Raw genomic sequence first — 16,320 nt, 5'->3', positions numbered from 1 at the left:
ACAAAATCTCCACCCAAGCTTGTGTTTACGTTGTGAGCAGTTTGGCACCATCATGACCATCATTGAAGTATTCATGATGCAATTATTATATTTAGGTTAGTCCAGTGAAGCATAAATGTATGTTAAAATGGATTTAAAACCACACAGATTAAAAAAATTCCATATCATAGGGTTTCATGCCATGGAAAAGGGTCAAAAGTTGTAAATTGAACAACTGGTTGGCACCAACATCACATAACATCTATTTATGTACAACATCGTAAATCTAACACAGTCCGGTTGGTCACATCAAAACATTAATTTTACTTCATATTAAACTGTAGTTCTGGATCTCTTGGGGTCGATACCAACATCAACAAATTATGTTCTGACGATCGCCTCTGTTATCCTACTGTGCAATACAGTACACATCTAAATCCAGAACTATCCATGTCTTTTCCAATGTTCTAGTGTCCATTTCCAATAAAAACTGAAGCAAAAAAGTAAAGAAATGGGGAAAGGCTGTGCCACTATGAATAATACATTTACAGTACAGTTATACCTGTTAATATGCAGGAGATGAGTTTACATCATATTGATGAAAACATCTGCACATCCTGCACAAAACATTACACGTGGCACGTTGTTTAAGTGCAATTATTTGTACTTGCACTACACATTCACTCGTTGCACATACTGTGAACATCAGCACTGGACACTTACAAAACATTTTGTGGTTACGTTGGCACCATTTTACAGTTCATAGAACCGCAACTTTGCTTTACAAGATCGTAAACAGTAGAAATTATGCTTTGTTAAGTCAAAGCTGAAAGTAATTAGTGAATGAGCGACGCTGATGCCAACCCATTCACCACTTCAACACAACGTCATGTCTGTCAGATATGTTTAACCCATTTGTCTTAATTACACATGAAACAGAAACACTGTCATTCTAGAATGATCCTTGAATAATCAATATCACATGACGTTGTGTTGAAGTGGTGAATGGGTTGGCACCAATGTCACAGAACATCCACTCATTACTTTCAGCTTTGACTTAACAATCAGAATCAGAATCTTTATTATTCGCCAAGTACCAGACGTACAAGAGATTTCTCTTGGTGCGGGGGTCAACATATATACATCTGATTAAATAATAGAAAATGAAACACTATATATAAACATAGAATAAGCAATACTATACACAATACAATAAATAATACTATAGAAAATACAGCAGCGACGAAAGACACTACAGTATCAGAAGAAGTGTGCAATGAAGTTGTACAGTGCACTGACAGACTTAAAGTAAAAAAAGTAAAAATAAAAAAATAGATAGGTAGTAATATTGTGCCTGGGAATAGTCCTTGTTCAGTATGGTAATGGACTGGGAAAAGAAGCTGTAGAGGTGGCTGTTGGTCTGAGTCTTTAAGGCTCTCACTCTCGGTCTCCACTGAGTGACCAGGGTGTGAAGAGTCAGCCATGATCTTCCCTTCCCTCTTCCTCATCCTAAAGGAGTACAGATCTTCAAGGGTGGAAAGACGACAGCCAATGATTTTCTCTGCACATCGCACTGTACGTTGTAGCTTGCGCTTGGTGTGCAGAGATGCCGAGCATAAACCAGACGGCGATGGAAGATTTAAAGACGATTCGATGATAATGACCAAGCACAATTTCTACTGTATATGATCTTGAAAAGCAAAGTTGCGGTTCAATGGACTGTAAAAGGGTGCCAACGTAACCACAAAATGTTCTGTAGGACAGAAAGTGTCCAGTGCTGATGTTCACAGTATGAGCAGTATGTGCAACGAGTGAATATGTAGTGCAGGTACAAATCATTGCACTTGAACAACATGCCATGACGTGCAGATGTTTTCATCAGTATGATGTGCACTCATCTCCTGCATATTAACAGCTCTAACAGCAACTATCCTGGACATATAATAAATTTTTCATAGCGGCACAGCCTTTCCCCCTTTGCTTTACCTTTTAAAGTTAAATTGTCCTACCTACCAATGGAAACGGACACTAGAACATTTGGAAAAGACATGGGTAGTTCTGGATTTAGATGTGTACTGTATTGCACAGTAGGGTAACAGAGGCAAATGTTAAAGCAGCATCATGTAGAAGGAAATGTTGTCAGAACCAGTGTTGCCACATTTCCCAAGATCTTGGGATTTTTAATTTGCACTCAAGCAATTAAAATCTGCAGCAATTTTATGCTCTATAGTCATAAGGAATAATAAAGCATACTACTACTAAATAATAACCTTTGGATGTCGCTGACCATTTCTACACCTACTGTACATATACTTCTTTACTTACTTACATTTTCTTGGACGTCACGTCTGTCGTTATCTGTACATTTTACTTCAGTTTTTTGATGATTGTTGTGATAATAAATCTGCGTCAATCGTTGTAGTGTAAACAGTTCTGAGAAAATCTGATTTTTTTTAATGCTGTCGTTTGATGATTGCAATCACAGTGATCACCGTGAATCAAATTAGACAGAACACTCTCTGGATTTGAAAAACATTAATATATTTTTTTAATATTGCAATTTGTAAATATTAAAACTGATAATGATCCCACTTTTTCTTTGTCAGTTAACTCTGGATTTTTGTTTTGAATATTTTCTAATATAAGTACACAAATAACGAGAGTACAAGCAAAAGAACAACATTAATAATTACTGCAAATGTTTCTTTGTTTATTAGGATTTTAACGTCATGTTTTACACTTTGGTTACATTCATGACAGGAACAAGATTACACAAGATTCATCAGTTCAAGTTTCAAGTTCAAGAACACAGTCATGGACAATTTTGTATCTCCAGTTCACCTTACTTGCACATCTTTGGACTGTGGGAGGAAACCCATGCAGACACGGGGAGAACATGCAAACTCCACACAGAAAGGACCCGAACCGCCCCACCCGGGGATCGAACCCAGGACCTTCTTGCTGTGAGGTGACAGTGCTACCCACTTAGCCAACGTTTATGTAAGTTATTGAACTAAATAACTGGTTCAAATCTGCTCAGAAACATGAATATTCAGACGGTTCTTTAAAAAATATGTAAAAAGTCACTAACAGAGAGGATAAAGAGTACATGTGTATAAAACTAAACACTAAAATAAACAATGATGGAATATTTACATAGGAAATTAAATCAGCAAGCACAGGACTGACGTTCTAGATCATCTCAGACCGAACCAGAACATTCAGTATAAGCAGTGAGCACTTTCTGTTCTGATCGAGGGGTGTCGATGTTCAGGACGTGGTCTCGAATCTTTCTCTGCACCGCTATAAATAAATCCCATGTTTGGAAGAGGTATACACCCATGAGCCAAAACATTAGGACCACCCGCCTAATACGCCGTCAAAACAGCCCTGACCCGCAGAGGCATGGACTCCACGAGCCCTCTGTAGGTGTCCTGCGGTATCTGGTACCAGGCCGTTTTCAGCTGCTCCTTCAGCTCCTCCACGGTGCGAGGGGGGTCGGCTGCGGACCGGAGCTGACGGTCGAGCGCGTCCCACAGATGCTCCATCGGATTGAGATCCGGGGAGTCCGGGGGCCAGCGCAACACCTCCAACTCCCCGTCATGTTCCTCGAACCATTCCTGAACGATCCGGGCGCCGTGGTAGGGGGCGTCATCCTGCTGAAAAAGGCCACTTCCGTCGGGGAAGGCCATCATCATGAAGGAGTGTACGTGGTCTGCCACGATGTTCAGGTAGGTGCCACCGATCATCATATGGTCCACGTGAATGAGCGGACCCAGACTTTCCCAGCAGAACATGGCCCAGAACATCACACTCCCCTTACAGGCTTGTTCTAGATCTACAGCGGACCCTAGTGCCAAGTCTTCCGCGGGTATACGACGCACACAAACCCGATCATCAACCAGGTCTAGGACAAAACAGGATTCAGAGGACCAGGCGACCTTCTTCCATTGCTCAAGCGTCCAGTTTTGATGCTCGCGTGCCCACTGTAGGCGCTTCCGATGGACGGGCCCTAGCATGGGCATTCTGACCGGACTGCGACTCCGCAGCCCCATACCCAGAAGGGTTCGGTGCACTGTGTGTTGTGACACGTTCACCCCATCACCCGTGTTAAAATGATCTGCGATCTGAGCCACAGTAGCTTTTCCGTTGGTCTCTACCAGATGCCACAGCCTTTGTTGTCCTTTATCATCGATGAGTCTTGGCCGCCCAACACCCTGTCGCCGGTTTCTGGTTTGCCCCTCTTCACTCCACTGTCTGAAGGTTCTCACCACGGCTGCCCGTGAGCACCCCACGAGCCTGGCCGTTTCAGAAATGCTTCGACCCAGCCGTCTAGCCGTGACAATCTGGTCCTTATCAAAGTCACTCAGGTCTTTTCTCCTGCCCATGTCTGCTGCATCCAAGGAACTACCAGCAGCCCAGCATGTATCAGATCCCTCACCCTCACATGCACAGTACTGATCTGATTATTCAGCTATCTTCACCAGATTAAAGGTTATAAACAATAAACTACCTTTCGATTTCCGAAACAGTAATTGTGCTTCTGCAGCTCATGCACACGGAGTACATCGATTAGTGTTTCTACAACTGCGCATGCGTGACCGCCAAGCGCGAATCATCATGTGTTCTAATAAACATCTATAAAGTAACACGAAGGGCACTAGTCTACACACAAGAAGACTGCTTTTCCGCGACTGATATGCACTACATAGTGCACTTCTTTGTGATTGAGGACGCGACCTCGGTCAAGCACCGGAAGTAAGAGCGTATACCGCTGCCCACATTTTCTCCATACGACGTTCTGTTATTTTATTGTGTTATTTTTATATTTGTATAGATTCTTTGATAAACAAGCAACACTACAGTATAAACACGGAGATAAAATAAATTAATAAACAATAATCAAATAAAATAAGCATATAAAAATACATCAGTATAAAACAATAATCATTTACACAGAAATCAATGAATTCAATTAGATTCAAAATTATAAACAAGATTATTTACATTAGATGTTAAAATCAAACACAAAAGTTTTCACCTAATACTCCCCATCTTTAATAAAGTGACACCAATGGATCCACTTGTTTGTATCTTACACGACAAAATAAACAGATTATATTAGAAACGTTTATTTAGATAATTTTGGTAATTTCTGAACCCAAATAAAACAGATAAATGATTACGTTTAAATTCAATAAGTTAAAACTATGTTGCCGTTGTCTTTAAGTGTTCTCACACGACCAAAATAGAATAGATGAAGAAAAGTCTCTGGGTGTAAGCCACAAAAACTACTACTTAAATCAATGAATACCTTAAATCTTAACACCAAAAGGGATTTTACTGGATGAATTTGATAAATACACTTATAAAAAACTTATTTGATTTCATTAATCAGTAAATACTTATTGGGGAGCGCCCAAAACTTCCCAAAACAGATATGTTTAACAAATTTGTCGGTTACATGTGGAACAGAAACACTGTCATTCTGGAACGATGCACGAATATCACACGACGTTGTTTTGAGGTGGTGTTAAAACTTAGTTACACTTATGTCCATATACTTATGGTATTAAGCCTAGTATTTCTGCTCTTCTCACCGCTTATGAGCTGAGCGTGCAGTTCTGAACATTGTTTTGGCTAGTTCTTGTTGTTCAAAACTCTCCTTCTGTCTAAAACTTTCTCATGTAGTTTAGCCATCACACACACACACATACTCTCTCACCCACACACACACTCAGACACACACACACACACACTCAGACACACACACACACACACACACACACACACACACACATACTCTCTCACCCACACACACACTCAGACACACACACACTTTACGCGTGTTTATAAAAACTCTGTTTTCTTTCAATAAACTGAGGCATTCACACTTGGACTTGGTGTCTGGTCTGGGTGCTTTCCTCGTGCACGAGATTCAACGAATGATTCTTCTCCTGGTTAAGTTCTTTCTATTACTTTAAGGGACAGGACTTTGAGTAACCTCGAGAAACAACCTAACAGGTGGTGAATGGGTTGGCAAGTATTTACTGATTAATAAAGAAAGTTTCTTGTAAGCTTATTTATAAAAATTCATCCAGTAAAATCCCTTTTAGCGTTGAGATATCCACTGATTTAAGTGTTCCACCCAGAGACTCTTTCATCGTTTTGGTTGTGTGACCACACTTGAAGACTGTGGCAAAATATTTGAAGCTTTGTTCTGGATCTTATTCATAGTGAATTTGAACTTAATCTTTAAAATGTCTTATTTGGGTTTACAAATAACATAAATGATCTGAAAAATTAATATTTTTTATGTAATCTAGTTATTTTGTTGGCAAAGTGTTATAGACATACACTGATCAGCCATAACATTAAAACCACCTCCTTGTTTTTACACTCACTGTCCATTTTATCAGCTCCACTTACCATATAGAAGCACTTTGTAACACAATTACTAACTGTAGTCCATCTATTTCTTTACATATCTTTTTAGACTGTGTTCACCCTGTTCTTCAATGGTCAGGACCCCCACAGGACCACCACAGAGCAGGTATTATTTAGGTGGTGGATCATTCTCAGCACTGCAGTGACACTGACATGGTGCTGGTATTTTAGTGTGTGTTGTGTGCTGGTATGAGTGGATCAGACACAGCAGCGCTGTTGGAGTTTTTTTTTTTTTTTTCCTTTTTCTCCCCCTTTTAGCGCATCCAATTGTTCAATTTGCATCGTGCTTCCTCTCTATCTATTCCAAACCCCGCCCTGACCGAGGAGATCGAAGCTAACCCATATCCCCTCCAAAACATGGGCAGCAGCCGGATGCATCTTTGCCACCCGCACATTGATGAGTTTGGCGCCACCTAGCATTGCATGCGGAGAGACACACCCTAAGGGCGCTCTTCCTCATCTCTTGTGCAGGCGCCTCCAATCAGCTGGCAGAGGTCGTAATCACATTCTGACAGAGAGAGACCCACATCCGGTTCTTTGTCCCGCCCCCCAACTGAGCAACCGGCCAATCTTTGCTCATACAGCCGCCCAGCCTCGAACCGGGGAGGCCGAGCTGGATTCGAAACGATGTACTCAGAATCCAGCTCTGGTTGCAGCGTGTCTTTTTACCGCTGAGCGGCCCTGCTGCTGGAGTTTTTAAATACCGTGTCCACTCACTGTCCACTCTATTAGACACTCCTACCTAGTTGATCCACCTTGTAGATGTAAAGTCAGAGACGATCGCTCATCTATTGCTGCTGTTTGAGTCGGTCATCTTCTAGACCTTCATCAGTGGTCACAGGACGCTGCCCACGGGGCGCTGTTGGCTGGATATTTTTGGTTGGTGGACTATTCTGTCCAGCAGTGACAGTGAGGTGTTTAAAAACTCCAGCAGCGCTGCTGTGTCTGATCCATTCATACCAGCACAACACACACTAACACACCACCACCATGTCAGTGTCACTGCAGTGCTGAGAATCATCCACCACCTAAATAATACCTGCTCTGTGGTGGTCCTGACCATTGAAGAACAGCATGAAAGGGGGTAACAAAGCATGTAGAGAAACAGATGGACTACAGTCAGTAATTGTAGAACTACAAAGTGCTTCTATATGGTAAGTGGAGCTGATAAAATGGACAGTGAGTGTAGAAACAAGGAGCTGGTTTTAATGTTATGGTACAAACAAGTAGACCCTTTTTGTTACTTTATCAAATATGTGGAGTATTAAGTGAAAACTTGGAGAATGTGTTCTGATTTTAGCATCTTATGTAAATAATATTATTTATAATTTTGAATCTCATTGAATTCATTGATATTTCTGTGTAAATGCTTATTGTTTTATGTTGATGTATTTATTTTGCTTTTTTGCTTGATTATTGTTTATTAATTTATTTTATCTCCGTGTTTATACTGTAGTGTTGCTTGTTCATCAATTAATCAATAAAAATATATAAAAATAAATGAAATAACAGAACGTCGTGTGGAGAAAGCGTGGGTTTTGTTCTTACTTCCGGTGCTTGACCGAGGTCGCGTCCTCAATCACAGAGAAGTGCACTATGTAGTGCGCATTATTTGAGAAACATCCGCCTTCTTTTGTTTAGACTAGTGCCCTTCGTGTTACTTCATAGATGTTTATTAGAACACACCATGATTCGGGCCAGGCTACACGCATGCGCAGTTGAGGAAAACACTAATCGGTGTACTCGGTGTGCATGAGCTGGAAGAAGAGCACAAATACCGGTTCGGAAATCGAGCTAGTTTATTGTTTATAACCTTTAATCTGGTGAAGATAGCTGAATAATCAGATCAGTACTGTGCATGTGAGGGTGAGGGATCTGATACATGCTGGGCTGCTGGTAGTTCCTTGGATGCAGCAGACATGGGCAAGCGAAAAGACCTGAGTGACTTTGATAAGGATCAGATTGTCACGGCTAGACGGCTGGGTCGAAGCATTTCTGAAACGGCGAAGCTCGTGGGGTGCTCACGGGCAGCCGTGGTGAGAACTTACCAACAGTGGAGCGAGGAGGGGCAAACCAGAAACCGGCGACAGGGTGTTGGGCGGCCAAGACTCATCGATGATAAAGGACAACAAAGGCTGTGGCATCTGGTGGAGACCAACGGACAGGCAACTGTGGCTCAGATCACAGAGCATTTTAACACGGGTGATGGGGTGAATGTGTCACAATGCACAGTGCACCGAACCCTTCTGGGTATGGGGCTGCGGAGTCGCAGTCCGGTCAGAATGCCCATGCTAGGGCCCGTCAATCGGAAGCGTCTGCAGTGGGCACGCGAGCATCAAAACTGGACGCTTGAGCAATGGAAGAAGGTCGCCTGGTCCTCCGAATCCTGTTTTTTCCTAGAACTGGTTGACGACGGTGTGCACGTGCGTCGTATACCCGCGGAAGACTTGGCACTAGGGTCCGCTGTAGATCTAGAACAAGCCTGTAAGGGGAGTGTGATGTTCTGGGCCATGTTCTGCTGGGAAAGTCTGGGTCCGCTCATTCACGTGGACCATATGATGATCGGTGGCACCTACCTGAACATCGTGGCAGACCACGTACACTCCTTCATGAAGATGGCCTTCCCCGACGGAAGTGGCCTTTTTCAGCAGGATGACGCCCCCTACCACGGCGCCCGGATCGTCCAGGAATGGTTCGAGGAACATGACGGGGAGTTGGAGGTGTTGCGCTGGCCCCCGGACTCCCCGGATCTCAATCCGATGGAGCATCTGTGGGACGCGCTCGACCGCCAGCTCCGGTCCGCAGCCGACCCCCCTCGCACCGTGGAGGAGCTGAAGGAGCAGCTGAAAGCGGCCTGGTACCAGATACCGCAGGACACCTACAGAGGGCTCGTGGAGTCCATGCCTCTGCGGGTCAGGGCTGTTTTGGCTGCGTATTAGGCGGGTGGTCCTAATGTTTTGGCTCATGGGTGTATACATTGTCCAAATGTGCAACGGTTGGGATTTACTCATAGCGGTGCAGAGAAAGATTCGAGACCACGTCCTGAACATCGACACCCCTCGATCAGAACAGAAAGTGCTCACTGCTTATACTGAATGTTCTGGTTCGGTCTGAGATGATCTAGAACGTCAGTCCTGTGCTTGCTGATTTAATTTCCTATGTAAATATTCCATCATTGTTTATTTTAGTGTTTAGTTTTATACACATGTACTCTTTATCCTCTCTGTTAGTGACCGTTCATGTATTTTTTGAAGAACTGTCTGAATATTCATGAATTGAAATTTTAACCAGTTATTTAGTTGAATAAATGAAGTAAACGTTTAGTTCTGACAGAATCTACGATCGATTCATTTGCAGTAATGAATTAATGTTGTTCTTTTGCTTGTACTGTTATGATTTGTGTACTTCTCCTGGACTGATGAGCTGGTAAGGAGGTTTGTGTACTATTAGTTCTAATAATAATGAACAGAACTCGCTTCATTGATGATGTATTTGACCTTTATTAAGTGCTGTTAGTACTCGTGTGCTTGTAAGAATAGTTTTCACACGTACTAAACATGTAGTTACTGTTTTGTATCCGTGAAATCAGATTAAACTCTGTGTGGACGTTTGGAATGAGAGTTATAATTAAATATCATACCTAAATATTCTGTAAGTGTGTTTATTTGCTCATTGTGTAACCGGTACATTTACATTTTAGGCATTTAGCAGACGCCTTTTATCCAAAGCGACTTACATTACAGTTACGGTATACAGTCTGAGCAATTGAGGGTTAAGGGCCTTGCTCAAGGACCCAACAGTGGCAACCTGGCAGTGGTGAGGCGTGAACCAGCGACCTTCTAATTACTAGTCCAGTACCTTAACCACTAGGCTACGACTTGCCCTACGACGGTACTGACCCCTTACCTTGGTTTTTTACAGAACTCCATAGCTTGTGCAGAATTTTCCCTCCCAATCTAGTCGTATCTGATTCCCTGATGATATTTCACCTCTACTCTTGACTGAGGAGGGTTGTGACTATCACACGTGCAGTACCGACCGCTTCTTTTCACCTGCACCGGGCGGGTTCATACGGAGATGCGTATCGCGCATGGAGAGTCAGTCATGCACCGATCTCTATTTACATTTTTAGCATTTAGCACACACTTTTATCTAAACCGACTTACAGCAATGTGACAGTCTATTGTCTGAGCAATTGAGGGTTAAGGGCCTTGCTCGAGGGCCCAACAGTGGCAGCCTGGCAGTGGTGGGGCTTGAACCAACGACCTTTCGATTACAAGTCCAGTACCTTAACCACTAGGTACAACTGCTTTCAAACGATCCGTTATCCCCCGTCTCTCCTCTGTGCAGCGCCAACGATCAGCCAGCAGAGGTCGTAACTGCAGCAGTTATGAGGAATTCCTAAGGTGCCCCGCCCCCCCACGTCCTCAATTATTGTCCGTGTAGGCACCCGGACTGTCGTTAGCACAGCTGAGATACAAACTCGCAGGCTTAAGTTGTCAGCACTGACATTTTTACCCTCGATCTAAACTCGATCACCCGGAATGACGAAGCACAAACACGTTCCTGGAGTTTTTCAATAATAAATACTTTCTAAATACATTTATAAAGTACAGATTTCAGCTTCTGATTTGTTTTCAATGTTAGATAAAGATAAAACACTCATTTCACTATAAATAAGAAAATAATGAAATAAATATTTTTACAAAGCCGATCAGATCATCAGTTTATTAGGAAATCGTTTTTTTCTGGATTAGCTGAAGTTACTCCATGTGTCGGATGTCGCAGACGTTTGGATCTTTCATGAACTGTGGATCCTTCAGCGTCACCGACATGAAACCTGTCAGCAAGAGAAGAAACTTTATAATGTTTAAAGAATTAAACGCACCATAATAATAATAATAATAACAACAATATGGACAAAAGTATTAGGACACCTGAATTTATGTGTTTCAGCCACTACAGTTCCTAACAGGTTAATAAATCAATTATATAAAGGAAATGATGTGCTTCTGGCTTTGCAGCAACAGTTTAGGGAAGGTCCTTTCCTGTTCCAGCATGAGCGCTCTCTATAGAGACACAGAGCCCTGACCTCAGCCCCACTCAACAGCTCTGGGATGAACCGGAACTGAACTGGAACCGAAGGCAACAATTCCCACAGACGCACTTCAGCTCCTATTTTAATCCTGTATCATACACCGATCAGCCATAACATTAAAACCACCTCCTTGTTTCTACACTCACTGTCCATTTTATCAGCTCCACTTACCATATAGAAGCACTTTGTAGTTCTACAATTACTGACTGTAGTCCATCTGTTTCTCTGCATGCTTTGTTACCCCCTTTCACCCTGTTCTTGTTCTTCAATGGTCAGGACCCCCACAGAGCAGGTATTATTTAGGTGGTGGATGAGTCTCAGCACTGCAGTGACACTGACATGGTGGTGGTGAGTTAGTGTGTGTTGTGCTGGTATGAGTGGATCAGACACAGCAGCGCTGCTGGAGTTTTTAAACACCGTGTCCACTCACTGTCCACTCTGTTAGACACTCCTACCTAGTCGGTCCACCTTGTAGATGTAAAGTCAGAGACGATCGCTCATCTATTGCTGCTGTTTGAGTCGGTCATCTTCTAGACCTTCATCAGTGGTCACAGGCCCACGGGGCGCTGTTGGCTGGATATTTTTGGTTGGTGGACGATTCTCAGTCCAGCAGTGACAGTGAGGTGTTTAAAAACTCCAGCAGCGCTGCTGTGTCTGATCCACTCATACCAGCACAACACACACTAACACACCAGCACCATGTCAGTGTCACTGCAGTGCTGAGAATCATCCACCACCTAAATAATACCTGCTCTGTGGTGGTCCTGACCATTGAAGAACAGCAGAGAAACAGATGGACTACAGTCAGTAATTGTAGAACTACAAAGTGCTTCTATATGGTAAGTGGAGCTGATAACATGGACAGTGAGTGTAGAAACAAGGAGGTGGTTTTAATGTTATGGCTGATCAGTGTATACACGTAGGCCATCATGTCCAAGCTAGAGGGATGTGAATGTTGGACTGATACTAAAACCCAGGGTCCTTGTAATAATTATTTTATCTTTAATTAATTAAGGATTCGTTACCCATTGCTCGAGCTCGCTTGATGGCTTTGGTGATCTGCTTCTGTTTACGATCACACAAACCTGCAACAGATAAAAATCAGGTTCATTATTTTACTAAAGAACAAATCAAAAAAGAATCACACATTAAGATCGCGTGATGAATCTCACCTGTGATGTGGCGGCCGTAAATCCTGCCCGTGTGTGGAGAGATGAACTGTGATAACAACTGCAAACACAGAGAAGATTCAGATCACAAATATCTGCAGCTTAATAAACCTCATTTATTTATTTATTACTGAATAACAAACCAACCTGGACGTTTTTATAATCGACTGAGACGTTGCACAGGATGCAGCCCTTCTGCGCCTCCTTGAACGGATTTTCCATGTTGATGGGCTGAAAGATGTTTTGTTTGTTTATTAGGATTTTAATATCACGTTTTACACTTTAGTTCCAAGATTCATCCATTCACGAGGTTACATCGAACACAGTCATGGACAATTTTGTGTCTCCAATTCACCTCACTTGCACGTCTTTGGACTGTGGGAGGAAACCGGAACACCCGGAGGAAACCCACACAGACAAGAGGAGAACATGCAAACTTCAAACAAAAAGGACCCGGACCACTTCACCTGGGGATCGAACCCAGGACCTTCTTGCTGTGGGGCGACAGTGCTGGATGGGCTGAAAGAACGCGGCACGTTGTTGTTGAGTCGTACAGATAATGAAGGTCGTTTAACATCCTGGCATCATGCAGAAATGAATGATGACTTTAACACTCACCATGTCATTTAGTTTGTCCTCTTGCTGGACGGTGGACAGACTCCTGACACACAGCGCTGCGTAACACAGATCAGTAAAAGATGAAATTATAATTATTACTAAATAAGTTCAGTCAGAAGTATTTAGACAGGAAATAAACGCTTTGCAATATATTTTTAGTACTGTGGCGTCTATTTACAAAAGAAAGTAAAGTCTGATACGCTCGACTAATCAAACAATTATCAGGGTGCTCAGGTGGTGCAGCGGTAAAACATTCAAACCCACCAGTGCTGACATTCCTCATAACTGCTGCAATTACAACCTTTACTGGCTTTAACCTTTTGCCAGAGCATTCATTCATTGTCTGGTCAGGGTTGCAGTGGGTGCAATTCACTGGACGGAAGGTAAGAAACACCCCGGACAGGTCACACACACTTACACACCTAGAGGCATTTTTGTATATCTCCAGTTAACCTGACTGCACGTCTTTGTACTGTAGGAGGAAACCGAAGCACCCGGAGGAAACCCACACTGACACGGGGAGAACATGCAAACTCCACACAGAAAGGACCCAGAACCATCTTGCTGTGAAGCCACAGCGCTACCCTAGTTGAGAGTCTTGCAAAATATGGATGAATGGAAGTGAATCCCCACAGTCATGATTTAAAATTCAGAAGACTAGAGGGTGGTAAAGCAGCACATGGGAACCAGTTCTATACTCATGCGTTTAGTTTCATGCCAATATACTTTAAACTATTTATGTATTTAAACATAGTGATACATTTAATGTGTTTTGTTTATTTAAGATAATAATTTGCATTAAAATTATTAACATTTCTATTTTTAAAACGAGCAAACAATTGTAAAAGAAATGTTTTCATTCTCGGATACTAACGCCGTATTACAAATTAATAAGTTATCCGTGTGTAGGGCACTAGTAAGTCTATAAACGACTTGTTAAACTCCCCTATATAGTGCACAAGTGTAGTGAATACAAAGCGATTTGAGATACAGATAGGTACGACCATGACATACTGTATCTCAGTTAACTGTGTTTTACGCATAAGAAACGAATCAAATAATTTTCCCAGGTCAAGTTTAAATATTAAAAAGAAATAAAATACCTGTAATGTTAAATAAACCTCCATGTTTTGAGAGCAGTGAGTGAAACAGCCGGTAATGTGGAAGGTTATTCATGCTGCAGGATCACTGAACCACCATGATACTACTGACACCGCTGTACACACTGTAGGAAGTATCGGCTCAGGTATCATTGGCGCCACCTGCTGGACTGGAAAAAGAAATATTATTTACTTATTAAATTTAACTTCTTCATATTTTAAAAAAAAAGTTAACTTTCTAACCTTGCATTCACATTCAGTCAACAAACAAATGACATTTTTGCTCAAGCGGTCTAATGGGCTCGTCCACCACCGCTGAGATTTTAAGCTCTAGAGTTTGAATCCCAGCCGTGCATCCAACAGACAAATGGCCATGCCTGAGGGAGGGAAGTCAACAGGCCCCCCCATTGCTGCTGTAAAAACTCTGGCACTTTCTTGGCAGTTTGTCAGTGTGCCCTAGGGGGGCAAGAGAAACAAGGATGCATCAGTTATGCAAACCATTTTATTGAGAAATGCCAGTCAAATACAATAATTTCCTTCGGGATCAATACAGTATCTGTCTGTCTGTCTGTCTGTCTGTCTGTCTGTCTGTCTATCTATATTTATGTAAATGTGAAGGACCAGCGTCCTGTCCGGTGCGTGTTAATGCATTACGTCCTGAGATTCCTGGTGAACTGGACCCACCATAATCCAAAACAAAATAAAGCATCTTGTCTATTAAACATGTGCAATTCCCAACAACAGTTCCTCTCAGCACCCCCTTAAAGCCACAGACTAGCACCTGACCCCTCCAACACATTTCATGGTGAGCTGTATCACACTATGCTCTATGTGTTCCTCCACCACTCCTGCCAGCGCCTCAACAAGAAAACCAGACAGCAGTAATCACTTGTGCAGGAGTCTGTCAAACTACAGTAGGAACTTCATATACACACACACACACACACACACGCTCACACACACGTATGCACACACACAAATCAACACACATACACTCATATAATGAATTGCACACATACCTACACTGTGACACATATATACACTCACCCGAACATACACACACACTCAAACTTACATGCACATACACTCACTCGCACACACACAACCAACACAGTCTTGTTTCCTGGACTCTGACAACTTCAACACATACAACTACTTAGTGACTGTATTACTTGCATCTTTGCACAATTGCAATTTGCAAATATTGCATTTGTGCACCTTACTCTTGTATATCTCTGTTGCTATATAAACCCTACACTGCTAACTGTACTGTATATCAGAATTTGTTTTTTTTACCTTACTTATCATTTACTCAGTACCATGTACTGGCCAACACTACATTTGTCTCTAGTCTTGTCTCCTTTAATTACTTTTTTTAGATTAGTAATGTCTTTTGTATTTATTGTTCTGTTTTTAGCTGTACTGTGTACTGTACTGTCTTGCACTTTTTGTTCTATGTTGCACCCTAATCCTGGAGGAACGTTGTTTCGTTTCAATATGTACTTGTATAGAGCTGAAATGACAATAAAGCCTCACTTGAACTTGAACTTCTGAAACACCTGTTTATTTTCTATTAAAAACAAAAGTAAAAATGTAATAAAAGAGTACAAACGATCTAAACAGTACACTAAATAGAAATTAGGGTTGTGACTCAAATTGCACGCTAGTGCACTAAATAGTGTTCCTACTCCGCTGTTGGTGTGTCGTACTATTTTCTTTGTTATGTAGTGCTTAGGTAGCGGTTTGAAACGCAGCCGGAGTGATCACGTGCTACAAACGCTGGCGTCTGATTGGGTAATACTCTCAGTTCTTCGTTTAAAGCGATATGCCCTACATCAACACGGATGAGTCGGTGACAGTTCGGTTTGGTTAACATTTATCTAATGCTGCTGTGTAGTTATTTAATGAT

General features: G+C 42.2%; 2 protein-coding genes across 2 annotated transcripts in view; both read right to left on the bottom strand.

The window, feature by feature from the left end:
- Positions 1 to 16,320, bottom strand: part of rpl17 (ribosomal protein L17) — a 172,607-nt gene that overhangs the window by 148,911 nt on the left and 7,376 nt on the right. The window lies entirely within an intron of this gene.
- Positions 11,141 to 14,536, bottom strand: mrps18c (mitochondrial ribosomal protein S18C). The gene is made up of 6 exons (XM_063011859.1): positions 14,415 to 14,536; positions 13,312 to 13,367; positions 12,841 to 12,924; positions 12,697 to 12,754; positions 12,550 to 12,609; positions 11,141 to 11,266 (listed from the first exon to the last, which is right to left on the bottom strand). Exons 1-6 carry the CDS (start codon positions 14,485 to 14,487, stop codon positions 11,190 to 11,192), a joined length of 408 nt encoding a protein of 135 aa, XP_062867929.1. The 5' UTR covers positions 14,488 to 14,536; the 3' UTR covers positions 11,141 to 11,189.

The sequence above is a fragment of the Trichomycterus rosablanca genome, chromosome 16 (genome assembly GCF_030014385.1).
Source record: "Trichomycterus rosablanca isolate fTriRos1 chromosome 16, fTriRos1.hap1, whole genome shotgun sequence".
NCBI lineage: Eukaryota > Metazoa > Chordata > Actinopteri > Siluriformes > Trichomycteridae > Trichomycterus > Trichomycterus rosablanca.
This window is presented reverse-complemented; position numbering and strand designations above follow the sequence as displayed.